The 22,154-nt window shown below is 40.8% G+C and overlaps 1 protein-coding gene across 2 annotated transcripts in view; it reads left to right on the top strand.

The window, feature by feature from the left end:
- TOLLIP (toll interacting protein) overlaps window positions 1-22,154 on the top strand; it is a 37,335-nt gene that overhangs the window by 11,105 nt on the left and 4,076 nt on the right. The window contains exons 4-6 of one of the 2 annotated variants that reach the window (XM_070932913.1): window positions 10,309-10,461; window positions 11,679-11,769; window positions 16,943-16,963. In XM_070932913.1, coding sequence (XP_070789014.1) covers window positions 10,309-10,461; window positions 11,679-11,769; window positions 16,943-16,963 — 265 coding nt within the window. The remainder of the gene's footprint in view (window positions 1-10,308; window positions 10,462-11,678; window positions 11,770-16,942; window positions 16,964-22,154) is intronic. The other variant, XM_070932922.1, reaches the window with a different exon arrangement.

The raw sequence follows: 22,154 nt of genomic DNA, 5'->3' as shown, positions 1-22,154 counted from the left end.
GGAAAGTCAAGGAAATTACTATTATAATTTTCTTGGGATCTTACCCTACAAATGTTGTTTTAATATATTCTCTCACTGTGTGTTCAGGTCCTAGTCTTTGGTATAGGATTAGTCAGATAAATACAATTCTTTCAAGTGATTATAAAAAGTGGCTAATTTATGCAATATTTTCCTAAAACTTGTGCTATCAGAGATAATTCTTTGTTTCTACTGGTTGATCATCATTTCATGGTGCTTTTTTCAAAAACTTTCTTCTTCCTACACCTTAGGGTTAATGCAGCCTAAAGTTACTGACTTTTTTAAACAATAAATAAATAAATAAATAAATAAATAAATAAATAAATAAATAAATAAATAAATAAATAAATAAATAAATAAATAAATAAATAATTTTATTTCTATACCGCCCTTCTCCTGAAGGACTCAGGGCGGTGTACAGCCTATTAAAAAACACAAAGACAAACATCAGTTAAAAATAATTAAAATTATTACATAATTCAGCTGAAATTTAAAACCCCAAAAATTTAAAACCCAATTTAAAAATCATTAAATTGATAGCCCGGCTTGGCCAATGAAGCACAAAGGTGCTTTTCCAAGAAGCAACTAGACTTTCTGGTTTTTCTTCGAACACGTTTCTCTTTTCATTTCACTTCTTGGATGAGAAGTGAAATGTCTTCAAAGAAAAACCAGAAAGCCCAGTTGCCTCTTGAAAAAGTACCTTCGGGAAAACCATGACCTGGATGACTGAGACTCTCCATAGACATTAATGAAGCAGATTTCTTGCCTATTAAAATCAGTCCTGAATAACTTAGCTTAAATTTCATTTACAGTTGCATCCAGTTAAATATCCCTGCCAGGGGAATGCCTTTTATCAGAGAACAGAGGGAGAACAATTTTTTGTCCCAATACATCCTTCTTAGATTCTTAGGGTGTATCCTTGTAAAATTTCAAAACAGCCAAAAAATTAGAACTTCTACTTACCCAAAGATGTAATTTGCCCACGTTAATGAAGTTGATGGCAGAATAGAGCAATAAAACTGGAGAGCAGATTGCTTCTGTAATATTGATCACATGTGATTAATTTAAAGGTATAAATTGTAGTGTTTCTAGTATCATGTCATGATAACTGAAGTAGATATTGTTATGGTATGACTTATTATAAGACTTTTATCTCCTTTTTTCCTTTCCAAAAATTTTGGCCTTGTATCTTTGCCAAGCAGAGAGTAGCTGTAATAAATGCAACTCCTATTATTTATACAACTATATTCTGATTTTTCTCATTTACTTTTCTAAGTTTGTAATTAGGTATTTCATATGCTCCTCAATTCAGAAAGAAGCTACTATAAAACCAACTATACTGTTGAATTCTTGTGATGTTACAAAAATGATAGTGTTATGTAACTGCATACAGTTAGGTTTCCAAAGGCTATAATTCCAAAATAACAAATTAAAATATGAGCAATGATAATAGTATTAATTGTATTTTGGGCAACTGATTTACAAAAACAATTTTCTGTAGACATATCACTGCACAAATTTTAAAAAAACCGTATTCTGTGTGATTTGTGTTAACTTCCATTTTACTTTTTCTTCACTTAAATCTATACTGTAAAATATATATCTCTCTGCTTTGCTTTATCTGAAGGAAAATAAGATGCCAAAACATGTCCTAAAGAATCAGTTTGGTGTAATGGTTAAGACCTTAAGCTAGAAACCAGGAGACCATGGTTTCTAGTTCTCCCTTAGACACAAGGTCAGCTAGGTGACCTTGGGCCAGTCATTCCACAGAATTGGAAGCAAACCACTTCTGAAAAACTGCCAAGAAAATGGCAGAAATTTTTCCAGAGAACCTCCAAGAATCTGACACAATTGAAAGGGGGGGGGGAATGTGCAATAGTAGGGTGACTTTATGAAACTAGGTGATTTATGGTAAAAAAAAGTATTCTCTTTTTAAGATTGACTATTTTTTTCCCTTGTCAGTCGTTGTCTTCTACGTCAGTCCCCTTTGAAAAATCGACATTAATACCATGAAGAACAGTGTATGTTTATTTGGCTATAGAAAACTAAACAGCAATTTAGAGATTGGAAGTGTCTCAAATTTCTTCTTACTTCTTCTGAAGGACCAAGTGAAGATTGCTACAGATCTTATCCATAGAGACTAAAATTCTCAGCAACTTCATTTATAATATCCTTGTCTTCCATAGAGATTAAAAATAGATAAAATAACAAAAGCCTTATTTGTATATTTACCTGCACATATATGAAGAAAAGTAGAATTTATCTATTTTGAAGCTTGCTTCTCAAATACATCTAACTTTTTACATGTGTTCAGCAATGGGATATTTTTCATATAATCATGCTAATGCTTGAGAGTATCTGGAAAGTATATATAGCTGGGCATATTAAAGCAGGAATTTGTTTGGGTTTAATTCTTCATCTGCAGGTAAGCTGAGCCTCAAATTTTTAACCAAAATACCACAAAAAAATGAGGCACCTACAGATAATTTCATGGCACTTTGATTAAAAATTAAAGGCTCTTCTTAGCAGCAGGACTTATATGCAGGTACACATGAGATATACAAGTACATTAAAAAGTCTTACCATATGGATAAGTCCATCTATAGATAAGTTGAACTCATTTTGGGGGGGTGTATTTTGGCACGTAAAATACTGGGTTTATCTGTGACCGTATATGGTAATATTTCCCCCTCTAAATAGACTTAATTTCTTATCTGGGAAGAAATTAACTTGCTTCTGAAAAAAGGGATTGCAATTTTATGTTACCTCATCTGATCTAGCATTTAGGAAAACCATCTTTTGGAATGGACGTTGTCTTACCTGAACGTCCCTTTTCTGGGCGCTGCGTACACTATCCAGGAATGGGTTAATGCTTCAGCCTTTGGCAAACAACTGAGTGTTAAAATATTTTAAAAAAACAAGGACTTCCCCTTTCCCCTCTGCCTAGCCACACCCCCCACTCCCATGATTCCCCAGTCTGAGCGAAGGTGTGGCGAAAAAAACAACCTGTGACACGACCATGATGTAGTAATAACCATAACTTTATTAATAGTAAGATTCAACGTGTTCAACTGAATAACGGGAAAAAAATTTCCACCGGGCAGGAAGCCCAACTATACGGGCGGGACTGGATAGTGTACGCAGCGCCCAGAAAAGGGACATTCAGGTAAGACAACGTCCATTTTCCTGTGCGCTGCTCCCACTATCCAGGAATGGGATATACCCAAGCTTAACTCTCCTGGGCGGGGGGCTGACTGCCCACTGGGTCCATTCCAGTCGCGACCCGCTGGAGCACCCGGCGACCGAACGCCGCCTCGGCTGACTCATAGGTGTCGATCTTGTAGTGCCGGATGAAAGGCGACACGGAGGACCAGGTCGCTGCTCTGCAGATATCAGCAACAGAGGCCTGGGTAGCCCAGGCTGCCGAGGTGGCCGCGCTCCTAGTTGAGTGGGGAAGAATGTTGCCCGGTAGAGGCTTGGAGTTCAAGTCATACGATAGTTCAATACAAGCCCTGATCCATCTGCTAACTGTGGGGGCCGAGATCTTCTGGCCCATGGACGCCGGGTTGAAGGAGACCAGGAGGGCTTCTGTGCAACGGAAGGTTGCCGTTCTGTGTATGTATGTCTGTCTGAATCGCTCGCCAGACATCCAGGGTGTGCCAGCGTTTCTCCCTGTGGTCCTTTGGTGACGGGCAGAAGTCCGGCAGAATGAGTTCTTGGGCTCGGTGGAACCAGGAGTTCACTTTTGGGATGAAGGTCGGGTCCAGTCGGAGGACCACTGAGGAGGCTTTGAAAATGCAGAGGTCTTTACGCACGGACAGTGCTGCTAACTCTGAAACTCGCCTTGCTGAGGTGATCGCTAGGAGGAAGGTCACTTTGAGAGTCAGGTGTTTGAGGGTGGCTAGGTCTAGTGGTTCGAAGGGAGGGCCTGTCAGGGCCTGTAAGACTAGAGACAGATCCCAAGAAGGGTAACGGTGTACCGTTGGTGGGTGTAAGTTTGTTGCCCCGTGCAGGAACTCCCTGATGCGCGGGTGATGTGATAGAGTCCGGTATGGAGCGCAGGCAACGACCGTCGATAGGGCTGCGGTCTGACGCCTTAGGGTCGCTGGGGCCAGCCCCTTGTCTAACCCGGACTGCAGGAACAATAGAATGTCTTGAATCGTGGCCCTGGTGGGATCCACATGGTGCACGGCACTCCAGCTGCAGAAGGACCTCCAGGAAGCCTCGTAGATACGAGTTGTTGACGGGCGTCTGGCCGCCTGAATAGTGCTGACGACGCTGTCAGGTAGATTGTCCTTCTTTAGGATGACCCGCTCAAGTGCCAGACGGCTAATTGGAGCCACTGAGGTTCTGGATGGTTGACCTCGCCCTGGCATAGTACAAGCTGATGTGGTGGAATCACCCATGGTTGCTCTACCGACAGGGCCACCAGGTCGGCGAACCACGGCCTTCGAGGCCAGTTTGGGGCCACCAGGAGCAGGTCGGCCTTCTCCGCCAGTAACTTTCGAATCAGGCGAGGGATCAGTGGGACCGGTGGGAAGGCATACAGCAGGCCTGCCGGCCACTTGCAATGGAGGGCGTCGTAGTCCTCTGCTTGTGGTGTCGGGTAGCGAGACACGAACCGAGGGAGTTGGGCGTTGGTTGGAGACGCAAACAGGTCCACCACTGGACTCCCGAACCTGGAGGCGAGCTTCCTGAAGAGGCGGGGGTGGAGCTGCCATTCCGCCTGGTCTATCGTTGTTCGGCTTAGCCAGTCTGCTCTCGCATTGGCTGACCCTGAAATGTGGTCTGCCTTGATCGAGCGCAGATGCCCTTCTGCCCACTCGAATAGGGCCTCGGACTCTAGCATCAGGCTGCGAGATCTCGTGCCTCCCTCTCTGTTCACGTGCGCCTTGGCCGAGATGTTGTCTGTCAGGACCAGTACGTGTTGGTCCTGAACTGTGGCCTGGAAGTGGCACAGGGCTAATCTGATCGCCCGGAGCTCCAGCAGGTTGATGCTGTTGTGTTGTTCGCCCCTGGACCACTGACCTTGTGCCACCCCGTTGAGGAGGTGGGCTCCCCACCCCCGAAGACTTGCGTCCGTGGTGAGAACCAGTCTGTCCGGTTCCAGGAAGTCTGAGCCCTTGAGGAGTGAGGTGGAAGTCCACCATCTGAGGGAGAGACGCACCCTGGGGGGGAGGTGAACCTTGCGTTTGGAGTTGGACCTCCCTGAGCGTTGGAATGGGAGGAGAAACCACTGGAGGGCCCTCGAGTGTTTGCGTGCCCACGGAACGATGGCGAAGCAAGAGACCATCTTCCCCAGTAGGCACGATAGTTGCAGGAGAGAGGCCTTCCTTCCTGACAGAATCTGAAGGGTCAGTTGCTGGAGACTCCGGATCCTGTGCGGGGATAAGAAGACCTGGCCCCTGGAAGAGTCTATTACTGCGCCTAGGTGGAGAATTCTCGTGGACGGTTGAAGGTGACTCTTCTCTAGGTTGATTGTAAAACCGTGGTTTCGAAAAGCTTCGAGGACTAGGTGTGAGTCCCTGGCTGATTGGTCGTGAGACGATGAGAGTATCAGAATGTCGTCTAAGTAACAGAGGATTCGGACCGGGATGGTTCGAAGCTTGGCTGCCACCACCGCCACCACTTTGGTGAAAGTGCGAGGAGCCGATGATAGCCCGAAGGGCATGGCCCGGTATTGGAAATGTTGGCCTCCATATTCGAACCTCAGGTACTGTCTGTGGTCCGGGTGGATAGGGACGTGGAGGTAGGCTTCTCGAAGGTCGACTGACTGGAGAAGGTCCCCCCGTCTCACCCCTGTTAGGATAGACTGGAGCGAGTGCATTTTGAACCTGTGATAACGCACAGACAGGTTCAGCTTCTTTAGGTTCAGAATGGCCCTCCATCCCCCCGAGTTCTTGGGAACTAAGAACAGGCTTGAGTAGAACCCGAAGCCTTGAAGGGTTGGAGGTACTGTCTCTATGGCTCTGATCTCTCGCAGATGCTTCAATTCTTGGGACATTAGGGCTTGTAGCTCGGGGGACTGTGGGACTGGGCACCGCACAAAGCGTTGAGGTGGCAGCCCTGCAAATTCTATTGATAATCCCAATGAGATGGTGCGCCTTACCCACGAGTCCGACGTCGACCGGGCCCATTGTTGGTGAAAGAGGTGTAGTCTTCCCCCTATGGGCCCCTCGGTCTTGGAGTCACTTCCCCCTTCTGGCGGGTTTGAAGCCTGCCCCCCGGAAAGGTCTTCTGGAGTGTTGGTTCCTGCCCCGGTCTCGGAACTGTTGTCTGTCATGTGATCTGTCGCCTCCCATGTAATTGGAGCGGTGCGGGAAGGACCCCCTGGGCCCTGGGCCAGGCCGAAAGGGCTGTTGAACTGGATACGGGGAGTACCTCCGCTCTTGGCGGCGGTAAGCCGACGGCAACACCTTCCTCTTGTCCTTGTCCTCCACGAGGACAGGATCCAGGGCTGCTCCAAAAAGATTCGGTGCCTTACAGGGAGCTGAGGCCAGCTTCCATTTAGCTTTAAGATCCGCTTTCCAGGGCTTGAGCCAGAACAGCCTCCTAGTCGTGACAGTGGAGGCTAGGGCCCTTGACGCGAACTTTGCCGAATTCAGGGAGGCATCAGAGGCGTACTCGGTGGCCGCAATGATCTTGCTGATATCCTGTTGCAGCCTGGTGTCTTCTGGAGGAAGCCTTTCTTGCATCTGGCGTAGCCAAATGAGAGCCGCTCTATTGAAGAAGGAGATGGCTGTGGCTGTTCTGATTGCCCAGGCCACAGCCTGGTGTGTCTTAAGGAAGGCCCACTCCATCCTCTTCTCCTCCGCTTTGAGCCCGTCCAGTGCCTCTGTGGAAACTGGCGATGGGGATGAGAGTGCTGCGACCGGCTGGTCCACCGTCGGGAGAAGTAACAGATCCTCCAGCTCCGGGGCTGAGCAGTAGAGTTTCTTGTCCAGGCTGCTCGGTGTAGTTTGAGAAGCTGGTTGCCCCCAGGCGTTTTGGATGACTTCAGAAAACAGCTGTGGACAGGGGATGCTGTCCTTTTCCTGTTTGGACGACTTGAAGAGGGCATCGTGGGGCCCCGCTGCAGGAGATGGAGCCGGGTTCACGTCCCCTGGCATCCCCAGGTTAGTCGTGAGTCGTGCCTTGTGCAGGAGCGACCTAAACAGTGCCGGTCGGAATAGCCCGGTGAAAGCGGGAGTGTCTGGGTTTAGGCCTTCGTCCTCCGAGAACTCGATGTCCTCTGGGGCGTCCTCTGCTTGATCTGATTCCTCGGATGAGGACTCCCGCGCTAGGGGGGCAGGTGTCTTGTTCTGGACTCGATGATGGTGAGACCCCTGGGCTTGTGCTGGTGGCATCGCCTGTTGCCAGCTGGCGGCTAAGAAGGATGAGAGAGCTGTGGAAAACATGGCTTGAAAGTCCATTTGAGGTGGCGGGGCCCCTTGTGTTTCAGCGCCCGGTGCTGGGCTGCGTGATGGGGCCGCAGGTGAGAAAGGAGTTGCCTCACTCCGGGCCGGGGCGGGGGATCCGTCCCTCTGGGGCCCCTTCTCCGCCAATACTGGGGTCGCCGGGGTCTGTATTAAGTCAGTCCAGGTGGCCATTGCTGAGTCTGACTCCCTGGGCGTGGGTGGAGCAGTGCTTTCTGGTCTTGGCCCGCTGTTGGGTGACATAGCCAGCGCCTTTTGTGCCTTGGCGCACTGCCTCTCGAGCGCCTGGTGGCGTCTTTGGGCGTCCCTGTCTTGGAAGGCCAGCCCCGTCCCCGATTTGGACCTGTGGCTGGGCTCATCGGGTCGCTTCCGGGCACTTTTTTTGGATGATTTGCCCCCCTTGCGGGGTGGGCTCAATTCCAGGTCCGGGTCCGATGAGAAGGGGGAGTCAGACATGGTGATTGCAGGGATCAGGACCACCCCTCTCCTCTTGTGTGACTCTGAGGAGGCTCGTTCACTCTGCCCCGCCGGGAGAGATAAGAGCAGCTGAGAGCCCGAGGGTCTCACCAGCTAACTCCTATTGCAACAGGCACCGCACTTGGGGGATGGCTGGCTGAGCCTCTGAGAGGCGACCCAAGATGGCGGCCCGCAAGGTCTTCAAGATGGCGGGTGCCACGTGGTGCGGGGTTGGTGCCTGTTGGGGGCAACGGACTTATGCTGGAGGCCCGAGGGTCCAGCCAGCTGCCGTGCTTCAATGCCGCTTGAAAACGAGGCCCTCGTTGCTGGGGGGGGCTCTGTAGCGCAGCGGCGGCTGGCAGGGCTAGCCAGGCGAACCGCGGCTGCACGCTGCTCTCCGGAGCGATCGGCTCTAATCCTAGCCGATCGCTCTCCTCTTCGCCCCACGCGGTGGCTGCAGACTGCTCCTGGGGCTTGGAGCACTTTTAAATCTGGCGCCGGCTGCGGCGCGCGAGCGGAGGCTTGATGTGTGGGCGGCTCGGCTTTCCCAGCCCGACGCCCAGCTGATTAGCGCTGCCGCTGTGAGCGGCGATAAGGCAGAAAACAAAGAAACCAAAATAAAGAGGCAGAATACTAAAAGAACACCCGGGGAAAAGGAATAATCAAAAATAAAATAAAAGTCCTATGCGTCCCTGAAGGCAGGGAATGGGAAAAGTAAAAGAAACAGGAGACAAATACCTTAAAGAAATCAGGAGCTCCTGATAAACACATCAGCGTTTGCCAAGCAACTGAGCGAAGACTGGGGAATCATGGGAGTGGGGGGTGTGGCTAGGCAGAGGGGAAAGGGGAAGTCCTTGTTTTTTTAAAATATTTTAACACTCAGTTGTTTGCCAAAGGCTGAAGCATTAACCCATTCCTGGATAGTGGGAGCAGCGCACAGGAAAATACCGTATATACTGGAGTATAAGCCGACCCAAATATAAGGCGAGGCACCTAATTTTACCACAAAAAACTGGGAAAACTTATTCACTCGAATATAAGCCTAGGGTGGGAAATGCAGCAGCTACTGGTAAATTTCAAAAAAAAAATAGATACCAATAAAATTACATTAATCGAGGCATCAGTAGGTTAAATGTTTTTGAATATTGATTTCAAAGAAAAACAGTAAACTAGCTCTGTAAGTGGAAAAGAGGATCAACAAAAACAATATGGTATTGTAAGGTCCCAAAATACACTTGAGTCACCAGAATGCCAAAGAGAGAGAGACTCAAGACGAGGCTTGCAAAAAAAACAGATTTTATTTATGGCCAAAAACAAAATACTGGGTGGAACTATATCCAGAACATACAGATACAAAGCATGCGAGGAAATAGCCACACCTTGGGGAAGGTATGGCGTCCTTTTATACCCTCAGAGATGTCAGGTTAGTACCCAATTCTGGCCTCCTAATTTAGGTTTGTGTATTCCTTGTTGCCCTGCAAAGGAATCTAAACTTCCAATTAGTCTTAAGCATTTCTTTGTTTACTTAATTGGCTACTTAGCCCCTGGCTCTGGAAAACCAGATCTTATCCAGATCAAGCATAAATTAGGACTGAGGTGTAAATTATCCCTTTGGTGATGGCTGTGGTTTCAACTGAGATACCTACTATGCTTTTAGATGGCACAGAAAGAGATTGATATGCGTTCAGGTCAAATGGCAGGGACATACGTTTGACAAATACCAGATACATTTCAGAGGCTTAATGACAATATGTTTGTAACAGGAGATACAAATAGAAAGGAATAATATATGTGATACAAATACAAAGGCATATATGAATTACAGGAACCTAATGGTTACAGAATCTAGTATACCAGCATATCATATTCTAGTATTATTTATTATATCCTTATTATTGTTTCCCTTCAGTATCAACAATAACTTTAATAAAAATACTGTATATGAGTTGGGTAGCTATATAAATTTGTTTAATAAATACAATGGGAAAGGTCTTTGGGGATTCCAAAATTTACATGGCACTAATTGGATTTTTGATCTCCCTTTTATTTTGAGACATAAGCAAGCTACCCTGCAGCCCCTGGGAGCCAAAAAGGGGTGCGGAGGAGGGGCACCGCACCTCCCCCATGCCCCATTTTACCTTTAGCAAGCCTCCCTGCAGCCCCTGGGAGCCAAAAAGGAGCACGGGGGAGGGGCGCCACACACACACACACACACACCCATGCCCCATTTTACCTTTAGCAAGCCTCCCTGCAGCCTCTGGGAGCCAAAACGGTTGCAGGAAAAAAGGCATTTTTTCCTCACACGATTATAAGCCGAGGGGGGCTTTTTTCAGCATAAAAAATGTGCTGAAAAACTCGGCTTTTACTTGAGCATATACGGTATATTTCCTCATGCATTTAGTTTTCTTCTATTTTTCAGAGAGCATTTTCAATAGATGATCGCATTGCTTGGACCCATATTACTATTCCTGAGTCTCTGAAACAAGGAAAAGTAGAAGATGAATGGTATAGCCTGAGTGGAAGGCAGGGTGATGACAAAGAAGGAATGATTAACCTGGTCATGTCCTACACGGTAAGCTAAGCAACTTAAGCTATTGACTTTAGTTAGGAGTTGAATAGCTGCATCATAAAATATTGTTAAATGAAGAATAAGGGAGAAAGAAACTGTTACTAGCTAGTGATGACATATTACAATATTACTTATGGTTTCCATTCCAAATTTTCACTGAATCACTAAACTTTCATTTTCTTAAATTGATAAGAGTACTCATAAATTAAGAAATACCAATGGAATGATGGCAGTTTTTCTTCAAAACAAATCATAGAAAACTTAGGAAATGAATAAAATTTTAGAATTTTTTAATAAAGATGGCTCTCAATTGCATATTTGTTTTTAAGGCATATTATTGTATTCTTCTTAGAATAGTTTCTAAAATTTGAATTAATTGAAGAGCCTTCATGAATAATATGGGACAGATATTGATAGGGGATAGTAAAGTTACCTAGTTTTCTGTAGTTGTTTATATACCTGGACACAGAAGTGAACCCTATAGCACCTTGTTTAAAGAATCAAATTTATCTCCATACAATTGCTAACTAAATAAAAATACGTATTTTTATTGTGGAAGTTGTTATTAGAGCCAGACTAGAAAGCAGGAGACCATGGGTTCTAGTCCTGCTTTAGCCATGAAAGCCAACTGGGTGATCAACAATTCTCACAGAATTGGTGTGGGAAATAAGAGGAAAAAGGTGTATGGGATATGTTTGCTACCTTGAATTATTTGTAAAAATTATAAAGGCCAGATACAAAGAAATAAATTTTGCCTTTCAGATATTGCATATTGTTTTTGGTAAACTCTTACATAGTGATTCACAAAAGAGCAAGGCTACCAGAATTTCAGCCAATCAAGCAGCTCTTCAGAAATCATTTTAGAATAATTTTAGAAACTTTGTAATGTTCCTTTTATATTCTGAAGTAAAATAATACCTAAAATAATACTTAAATACCAGTTTTAAGTTTGCTAAAACTGATTAGACTAATTTAAACTCTGTAAAAATTATAATATTTTCATTTAAAATAAACTGTAGGCTCAGGAGCATTTCCCTGAATTTTTTGTCCCACCAAATTTTTGTTACAGAATTCATTGATTCAAATTGTTATTAAGTGTAGTACTGATTCAGTTGAAGAGTTTATGTAAATACTTTTCTTTCTGTCTATCTTTTTTTGGTAGTATATATTTTAAAATAACCTTTTTCTTATTATCCTATTATTTCCTATTTGAAATCCAGTCTTTACCAGCTGCTATGATGATGCAGCCCCAGCCAGTGGTCCTGATGCCAACAGTATATCAGCAAGGAGTTGGATATGTACCTATTACAGGTATGATACAATTTTCCATTTTTAATGCACACTTTAAAAAAACCAATTTCATTAAAAAAATAGAGAGGATGGGAGAAGTTGTGTTCTCTGAAGTAACTGAAATATTGAATGACGAAACATAATTTGAAGGTAATAAACATATATGTTGTTCAAGTTGTCTACAAGGCTTCAGTGAGGTCAATGTAATATTATATACTATTACTTTAGTTTTGATGTAATTCTAAACTCTCATACTGTGAGAACGAGCCTCTATGATTTCTGGGCTTCCTTTGGGCCATTGTATCCCCCCACCGCACTCTAAGTGCAGCTAGAAAGAGGAGATGGAAGCTTTTAATTCCAATTTAAATAAGATGCAGCTTGCTAAGTAATCCCAACTTGATCAAACTATTATTTGTTCAATTATGAACATTGGAAGCAAAATAACTTCAATCTATAGTTTATTTCCACTAATTGTAGGGTATATTCACACATAATGCTAAGCAGAGGATTAAGTACCATCAAGTTGACTAGTGGTTAAGTGATTTGCTTGGTTTGTCCCAAATGTCTGATGAAATGTTTTTATTCCTAAGACCCATTTCTGGAGTATCTGACTGGTAGTTAGAAAATAGGCTGTTCAGAAAGGAGGCCAGTATATATTAGGGAGATGAAACTCTTCACCAGCTTTTCCCCATCCCAAATCCATTGCTCAATATGCTCTATGGATGTAAAAAAAAAGCCACAGCAGCAAAGATACAGTTGTTTGAAAGCTCCTGCCAAATATTCTAAGATGGGAGGCCAGAGGAAGGAGTTCAGAACCGCCCCCTCCTCTTAAATTTATTGCAGAGCTTTGGACAAGATAAACTAAACCAGTTTAAGTTATGATTATGGCTGTGCAAAAACACAATTCTGATACCACTAGCTATATTATAGAGACAGCCTACCGTTCAGAATTCGCCTTTTTCCCATGGAGGATAGACATATAAAAGGCCTGAGGTTTGGTTTTTAATAGTAAGTTAATAATAGCGTGTTCCAAATAGCAATGTTATAGCAGGCAAAGTGCACTGCATTTTTCTGTCTTCTTCTTCTACATTCGCATGGTTCCACAGCCCCTATGGCATTTCGGGGTCTTGTAATGAAACTACTTTTTAATGCACTACGTTGTTGTTGTTTTAATGCACTACATTACATTGTTGTAATGGATATCTGTCTGTTGTTGAAACTATCACAAATTGCATATTTACTTTATTCTACAGTCTGACTTTTTCTGTGTCAGGAACACTATTATTATTATTATTATTATTATTATTATTATTATTATTATTATTATTATTATTATTATTAATAATAATAATAATAATAATAATAATAATAATCTTGGGACTTTCTCCCAAGGAGACGTTTTTCCCCCAAGCGTTGCTTTTTCTAGTGCTACTATAAACAGGTTCTTCTCAACATGAATACTTTTAAAATATGAACTTTTATGGCATATTTCGCAAATAAGCAATATGTTTTACTAACTTTTGATTAGGCATATAAAGAAGAAGACGTGTTGTGTCAGGTGTGAAAGACCATGTCCACACATGAAGATTCAATTCAAATAATTTATTGCTAAAAACCTGCGCACAGAAATCTTCTCAACTAATGGTTGGCACCTGGTTAGAGTTAGATAAGGGTCAATTGTACTCAAGGGAGGGGTTGGCCTTAATTCTCTTATGGCTACATAGGGATTCTTGGCTGATCCCCCTTTTCATTCTGTCCCCCAAGTTCTGCCATCCTTTTTCCTACGTATTGCCTCTGTTAATTTGGGATGTTTGATGTTAAAAAAGTGAGATGTATGTATTCTCATAGTAATACTAACAGCTGTCTCTTTTCCATTGCTCTTGCTGTAGCTAATGTCCCAGTTAGCAAATCTCGCTGGTCTGTCTACCCTCTCAGTCTTCTCAGCAGTTTCCCTTCTCTGTTTTTTCCCTGCTCCCCATTAGATGCTGGTTCCAATGGGCTTGACTTTTTCCCATTCTTTCCCCTCCCCCCCACCCCCCACACCACCATAGCCACTGTTGCTTGGAATAAACAACTCCTTTTCTCCATCCTATGGACCAAAACAAATGTGTTTCACTTTAGGCATGAACTACTTGAAACCCAATTGTTCCATAATATAATTGTTCATGCATGGAAAATAGGTACTCCTTGTTTAGTAGACAGAGTTGGGACTGGCAACATGGCCGTTAAGTGAAGTAGTCGCTAAGTGAAATCCTAACTGTGCTAATTATGTTCAGCTTTCCTTTTGTTTTATGCTTTTATGACCTGCAAAGGTCATAAAGATTACTTTTCCATCACTGTCCTAACTGCAAATGGTCACTAAATGAGGCAGCCGCTAAATGAGGACTACCTGTATATTGTACTTTTCACATGACTTTTCTTTTCCTTCGAACTGGAATTTTTTTTACAAGCACAGATTCATTTGAAAGTGTATTCTACAGAGTGATGTTATGTTTTAAGTTTCCAATGAATAATACCAAGATCCAGGTACGATGGTCCACTTCAGGCACTTACTGGATACTGCAGATTTTCTGAGTTATTTTCTTAGGATTTTTCCAATGATTTATTAGGCAATTCTGTGACACAACTAGTTGGAAAATAGAAATGACTAAGGCATTGAACAAAATTGCTCTTTTGAGGTCTCTTTTTTAAGAACTGATTCTGAACTGTTTCACTGATCTACTTAAGGAACTTCAGAAGATTAAGAGTGAAAAGATATAAAGTGTCAATGACATAAGATCAAAACTGAATTTGACTAAGTGCTGGTACAAGCACAAGTTCTACCCTACTAAGTATCAGTAAAAGTGATGAAGGATATGTACTTCTCTAGTACATAGTTTTAGCTGCAGATTCTTGCTTGGCAGCTCTATTCAAAATCACCTAGATATTTTTAGGGAAGGAAGAGTAGGATATTTTAGGGAAGGAAGGGTGGGATATTATATCAAAGGCCAGCAAGATGAGTTTGCAAGTTTCAGGTAGGGTTGGCAATTAGGTAGAGCCATCTGAGGCAAATGGAGGAAAACCTAGAAGAATTAACATTGTGTTTTATGATGATGAAATGATATTACGTTTTATTATTTGTATACTGTTGTTTTATAAGAGGGCGTTAGAAGAAATTGAATGAATTAATAAATGGAGTAATGTATATTAGTCACCTGAATTAAAAATTAGCAAATCTTGAAGTACAAAAAAGCAAATTTCTTGTGGCATAGGCTATTAGAATTTATGTTCACTTTGTCAGATAAATGAAATGTTCTCTTCAGTATACAAATAGCAACCAATTTACAACAACAGTACTGTATCCAACAGCTGAATGTGTTTTAGAATTTCATGCAGAATACATGAAGATTTGTAGATGAATACAGATAGGGATCAAATCCCTTCTTCAGTCCATCACTCAGCATTAACTTATCCATATTGAGATAAATGCTTCAATAACCTTTATATAATCATATTATTAATATATTTGGCTTATTTCTACAAGTTTTTTTAACGGACAAGTCTTCTGTAGTTCTTGAAAATAGAAACTATCATTGATAAGACACTTCTGAATTAGAACAAGAAAGTTGGAAGGGATGAGTCAACAAAATGAAGAGATGCAGGAGAACAGACTAGAATGAACCAAAAAATGTTCTTTCAGTCTCTTGCATAAAAAAACTATCCTTGGGTTCAACAGAACTGGGTAATTGTCATCCAGTTTCCAACTGTCTCTCTTTAAGGAAGGTTGTCAAAAAGGTGATTGACTAGCAGCTTCAAAGGATCTTAGAGAAAGTGAATAATCTAGATCACTTTTAGTCTGATTTCCGGCCAAATCATAATACTGAGACAGCATACTTGTTGATGATTGGATGGCTGATATTGGATCCATCCTGGCCTTCCTTGATATTTCACCAGCTTTCAGTATCATCAAGCTTGGTATCTTTCTGGACAAGCTAAGGGAATTGGGAGAGGGATGTTATTGTGGTTCCCCTCCTTCTCTGGGATCAGTTCCATGTGCTGTTGGTAGGTGGTAAGCAGTCTAATCCTAGGCCCATGCTTTGTTTGGGGCGTGCTTCAAGGCTCCATCTTAGTTTTTTTTACATCTACATGAAATCTCTAGGAAAGTATGCTAGGAAAGTACATCTCTGCCCCTTCTCATACAAATGATGCTGTTCTGCCTCAGTTCCTGGTGGCTGAATTGGAAAGAAAAGGATTTTGCTCAACTCTGGCAAGATCGAATGGCTGTGGGTTGTCTTGTCTGAGAACTGGAAAGTTTCCATTTTTAGATCAGGTAGGGGAGGGTGGATTGCACACCCCTGCTCAGATCCAGTATGTGCTTTGGGGGGGGGGCGGGTTCTTTTGGACTTGCAGGTCCTGTTCAAAGACCAGGCAGGGGCCATGAGTAGGAGACTCTCTGCAAAACGTCATCTAATATGCCAGTTGTACCATACTGGTTACTTATGTCCTTGTTTTACCAATGCAACACTTCTACTTACAAATTGCAGTGGCTCCCATAGGCTTATGTATAATTGAAAGTGCAATTATCACATAGAAAGTCCTTCATAGATCATAAACAGCATCTTTGCAGAACTGCTTATCTATTTTTTTTTCCGCATTCCCCATATAGGAGTGGACATTCTTCATGTCCTGCCCTTGAAAAAAATGCTATGTGAGGCATGCCTTCTCTGTTACTCTGTTATATTGAAAGGTCTGGCCCCCACCCAGAAAGATTTGACTAGTTCTGGCCCTGTTAGCCTTTTGAAAGTCTTTGAAGACCTGGATAGTCCCCGAGGCATTGGAGCCAGGATGTTACCGTAGATGAGTTCATCCCGTAAAACACAATATTTCTGGTTATTCTCATGGGGTCCATTGGGTTTTTGGTTTTAGTGTTGTATGCTGCTTGGAGTCGCAGTTTGTCAAAAAGGGCAGTCATGTACATCTTATAAATAAATAAATATGTATGAAACTATTAATAGGCCAAAGCTAAATGGATACTGAGAAGATTTCATATAATAGATTCAGCTGTTTAAGGAGCAAAATCCTAGAATTTAAGATCTGAAGGGCAACTGTTGGAATTTTTTCCAGCTTTCTTCCTACCAGGGTATTTCTCATATAACACAGATTAATATCTGTTTTCCATGTCTTATTCTTTTCCCTCACTTTCATCCGTCCTTAGGGCTTGAATATTTTGCTCTGGGTAAGTTGTCTTAATTCTTTTTGCATTCCATCCCATCTAACAAGAATTCTGCATGATATTGTATAAGTTGATTTTTATTTGTATGGTATGTTTTATGTTGGAATGCAGAACATTGCAGGAGGATGTCACAATACGTAATCTCATTAGTTAACCCATTCCATTTTCAGTAAGTAATAGAACCATAGCTATATGGAAATAAACTAGTGGTTACTCAAGAAAGATTATCTAACAACTACAAATCTTAATTTAATTTTAATGTATTCATCTTTAATACACATACTTTATTATTTAAATGAATATATCTAATTCATTTAAATAAATATACTTAATAATCATTATTATCAGATCAGAAGATATAGTACCAACTTCTGTATCATCACTGGAAGTATATGCCTTATAGCTTGAATAATGTTCTTACATATGTGGTTCATCTTTCATTAGTTTGGCCAAATTGTACCGAGATTAGGAAGAGTGAAAGATTAAAGGGATGAAGAGAGAATTATTTTTTTCTTAGAGGAAAAAAAGGTGGCTGTCAGAAGACAATATAGGGAGGATGAAACAAGCAAAAATGTTCTGTTTCAAATTTGAGAAAAATAAGGTTTAGTCAAAACATTCCAATGAAGTTGGCTGTGTTTCAGCAAAACAAAGGATATATTTAGGCGCTTGAAGCATTTCCAGTGTTTAGTCATAGGGAACAATAAGGATTTGAAAAAAGCCTCTTACTCCTTTACTTATGACTTTAAGACCACCAAGCTAGATTGATAGACAGAGCTGCTTGTTATCCTATCACAGAATCTACAGAAAAATGGCCAAGATGTGAATTTTCTAAAACAATTTTTTTAAAAATAGTCATAGATAGGAATGGAAACAACACTTTTAAAAGGCTTTTTATACAAACAGCTGCAGAACAAACATCCAACATACAGCATGATTTCATTTCAGCATAGTCTATGAACAGCAGCAGGAAAGATGTGCAGAATACAATACAACTCAAAAAACAAATAAGCAGTGTTAAAAATGGATCTCTCTTATTTGGAACCTGGAAACAGGCCAGCATTTAGAACAGTTGCTAAAATTTAGAAATAAAATTGAGCCTAGAATGTTTTTGCACACTCCTTTTACTGGACAAACATTCTGGAAGTTAGTTACTGAATTTTAATTTTCACACTTTCAGAGAAAGGAATTTGCTTAATTATTATGTATTTTGTTACACTTTTAAAAATAGTTGGAAATAATGTGCATTGTCTTTTTCCAATACCCTTTATTCCCCAAAAAGTGACCCTGTCATTTTAGTACACGTTTTATGAATAGGGTGGCCCTATTCTTCCAAAGTTGATACCTATAGCAAAGTGAGCATTGAAGTATAAATATGCTTTGTGTTGTATATAGCAGTGGTCTCCAACCTTTCCAGCTCTGCAAACCGGTGGTGGCGCTGGTGGGGGGATAGGGGATGTTTTCACATGTGTATGCGCCACTTGCGCAAATGCAGCTTTGCGTGCTTACCCGCTGCTTATGCGGCCCAGGGTTTGGGGACCCCTGGTATATAGGAAGCACTTGTTTGAGATATTTGAATGTGGTAAAGTAACATTGTGTTACCCGGAAAGCATTCTAATACTTGGAGGTAGACTTAACTTGAAGTAAGTTTTCGTTTTGTTAGGTTCTCTATTATCACCTTAATAAACAGTTCCATTATGTTGTTTTCTGTTGAGCTGTACTACAACTTCAGTGTGTGTGTGTGTGTGTGTGTGTGTGCAGAGAGAGAGATTAGTGTTACTCACTTTTTTATGTCATCTAGAGATATGTGCAAATGTGAAGCCATTGCTAGATACATAAATATGGTCCATGGAGGCATTGATGGGCATATTACAATATGCCTGTGTGTCATTCCTGTTTTGTGAGCTGTACTGCTTGCCAGTTGTCTTATAGGTGTAACTCTCAGTTCTGATTTTCACCTGTAAAGTTCTTCATGGTATAGGGTCTGTTTATCTATCTTTAAAGGTTTCTTTCTGCCCACTGAATAAGAATGGGCAGAGTGGACATACTCCACGTTTTTCAATTTAACATTTTAAATTCTTCAAAATTTGGTTCTGCTCTCAAGCCTGGAGACAGAGTAGCTGATGAACCCTTGGCACTTTTATCTGAGGTAGGGTTTGGATGTGTGGGTACTATGTTGGCCCAGACATTCAGAATCTAATGATTTTTCTGTCTTGTCTTTGTCAGTTGTTTGGAGTTGGGCAGCCTTTAAATTTAAATAAATAGAGTCCAATTGGGGGAAAAATGTTTCCAACAGTAATATGATCATTTGCTTCATTTTACTCCAAATGTGCTTACATTTAAGCCTGTTTACTCCAGGACACTACTATGGGAATGTGGATCTTGTTAGATCCCTCTGCAAAAAAACAAAGAGTTCTGGTAACCATCTAGTTTTTGCAACTAGTATGTTTTACAAGTTTCATTTTCTCTGTTACAAAAATAGGAAGGAATAAAAATGAGCTGCATTTCCACTGTCTCTCTTGCAACAAAGTATTAAATTCATCATTAAAAGTCAGTATTGTGACATCCTTACTACAGCATAAAATGTTCAGTCAAGTGTCTTGAGGAAATACCCTTTGCTTGATTAAATAAAATGCTCAGTCCTCAGAATTTGAGAACAGTCAGGCTAAAGAAGGAAATGCAAAAAAAGAAGAAGAAGAAAAGCAAAGCAAAATAGTACAATAGTCTCCTTCTCTGGTTATGATATATTCATAAGTTTTAGTTTGGACAGGGGAACCCTCCCTCAAGAAAACAAGATTATACAGCATTTGAATCAGATACAAAGCTAATAATAAAGCTTGGAAAGTTCTCTTCCTCTTTAATACATTTGAAAATATTTCACAAATAAAATACTGTATTTCTCCTATGGGATCAAAAGTGGGTCACAAGATAATCAGGATATAAAGGCACTTGACTGTATTAGAATATTGTCTTTACATTTTGTAATATTTTCTGCATAATATGAATTGATTTATTTTTATACTGTGTTGCTTTGTAAAAATATCATGTGTCATCAAACACATTGCCATTTTTTACATTTACATTTCATTTTAAGTGCCATTGCTTATATCTATATGCTTCTCACTTTAGCAAAGCTGATGCACTTTAGCCATGCTGATGCCAAATTAATTCTATAAACTTTGAAGAGCGCTTTTTAAATGGAAAATAATGGACTATGGACAATTCTGTTTTCAATTCTTTATTGATTATTCTGTACTGCATTTGCTTGTTTAAATTCAAAAAGCAATTTGACAAATGATGGAAGTGTCTTTTGATGTAAAAATACATTTTAATGTTAGTTTGTATTAATTGGCAATATTGATTTTCAGAATTAAGTTACCTGAATGAAGGTATTATTGAACTGAAAAGAGGCACAAGATGAGTTGGCATTTTTGTAAAGCATGGTACAATTAATGTTAGTGGTAGAGTAAATCTGAAAATTACCAATTACTAGTTTTACTAGTAACTAGTAATTACTAGTTTTCTAAAAGAAAATGTCTCAGTGGAGGTTGCTCTTTTGAAGTGGTTTAGAATTGTGTATTTATTTGGGATTTTTCTTTAAGACTCTTGATATATGCTGCAAAACGGTATCCATAGCAGTATACTGCATGCACTACAGTAAAATGTACGTAGAATAACATTGGATTATGGTTTGTAAAAATCTGGATTGCTACCTACATTGCTAATTTAAATATTATGGGAACAGCTTCTGCAAGTTAGGTTTCTGTGGACTAAGTTCATTCTTTTTCTCCCACTCCATCAATTTGCAGCTTATCAGCAAATCTAATAATTATGTATCAGTATTAGAGGTTTCCCTCAAATATAAAAACAAGACAATAAATGCATAATACAATGTTGTAATACCATCTCTTGTTCTTTATTTTAACTTCTTAACATTGTGAACCACTCACAGTTATCAGGGGTGTGTCTAAATCTAATTATAGCTTTAACTCAAAAGTTGAAATAATTAATATCCTCTGTTTCTATTGGCATTATTAATTAACTTTTTAATAGTGAGAAACCAGCTGGACTACGGGGTTTTTTTTAATAGCAAAGTTTGGTTTACTCACTATATTTCCAAGGATAAAATAACAATTCCTACTAATTGTGTATCGTTCTCTATAAATTGTTATATTTATATATTTTCTGTTCTTCCCCTATCCTTGTCAGACTCTTGTTTCCTTTGCCAGTTTCTTTGATTCACTCTGAAAATAATTGGAAATATTCAATTTTCTTCTTTTATCTTTTCACTACTGCAAAGCAGGATTGATATGCAGGAAGTATTATTGCAGGGCACAGGGATTCAGGAAAGTCCTGGCTGATTGCCTTGGGAAGTTGGCAACCATCTTAAAGAATCAGCACTTCTTTGTTCTCTCTTAAAGAACCATACTGCTTAAAACAGAAGAGTGTATACCTTGTCTGACAAGGTATAGTATGGTCTCTTGTGCTGTCTGAATGCACTCCTTCTCTTCTTACTCTGATAGTTCTTGAAAATCAGTAGCATTTTCTTGTATAATAATTTGTCACGTTGCTCATCCTGCTTGCATTGATTACAAATAATCAACTGAACCAACTCTTCATAAAATTTAGGGAAAATATTTTATTTTCACGGGTGGTTTTTCATATTTAAATGTGACCACATCACAGAGCTAAATAGTTGTTTTAGGTTTGTAGCACAAAGCTATTTTTTTTTAATTCATGAAATTTCCACCCTTTTAAATGTCCCAGGTTTCCATGTAAGAATGGATTCCAATTAGTCAGAAGCAGAAGGGGAATCCAGTCTCCTACATCTGTCTGACTTGTAAAAGTATAGATCATCATTTAAATCATTAGTTAAGGAAACTAAATTTAATTATTATAACTGTTAGTCAATAAAATTCACAAAATCAGGATTTTTACCAGAAGTAAAAGACATTATTTTAACATAACAACATAACATAACATAACATTCTATAGTACTAGCTTCATTTTTAGGAGGTGTCTTGTAAATATCATTTATATACCATATAAATCAATGGAGTTTCAGATTACTGATGATCAACAAACAGAAGGACTGTTTGGATACCACCAAGAAGATATATTATTATAAAGATGTTAGGGAGTTAAACCAATTTGATTTTGGTTAATTGTTGTGGATGATGGGAAGTTATTTGTTCCA

The sequence above is a fragment of the Pituophis catenifer genome, unplaced genomic scaffold, assembly GCF_029215685.1.
Source record: "Pituophis catenifer annectens isolate HBS135680 unplaced genomic scaffold, rPitCat1.0.hap2 SCAF_1, whole genome shotgun sequence".
NCBI lineage: Eukaryota > Metazoa > Chordata > Lepidosauria > Squamata > Colubridae > Pituophis > Pituophis catenifer.
This window is presented reverse-complemented; position numbering and strand designations above follow the sequence as displayed.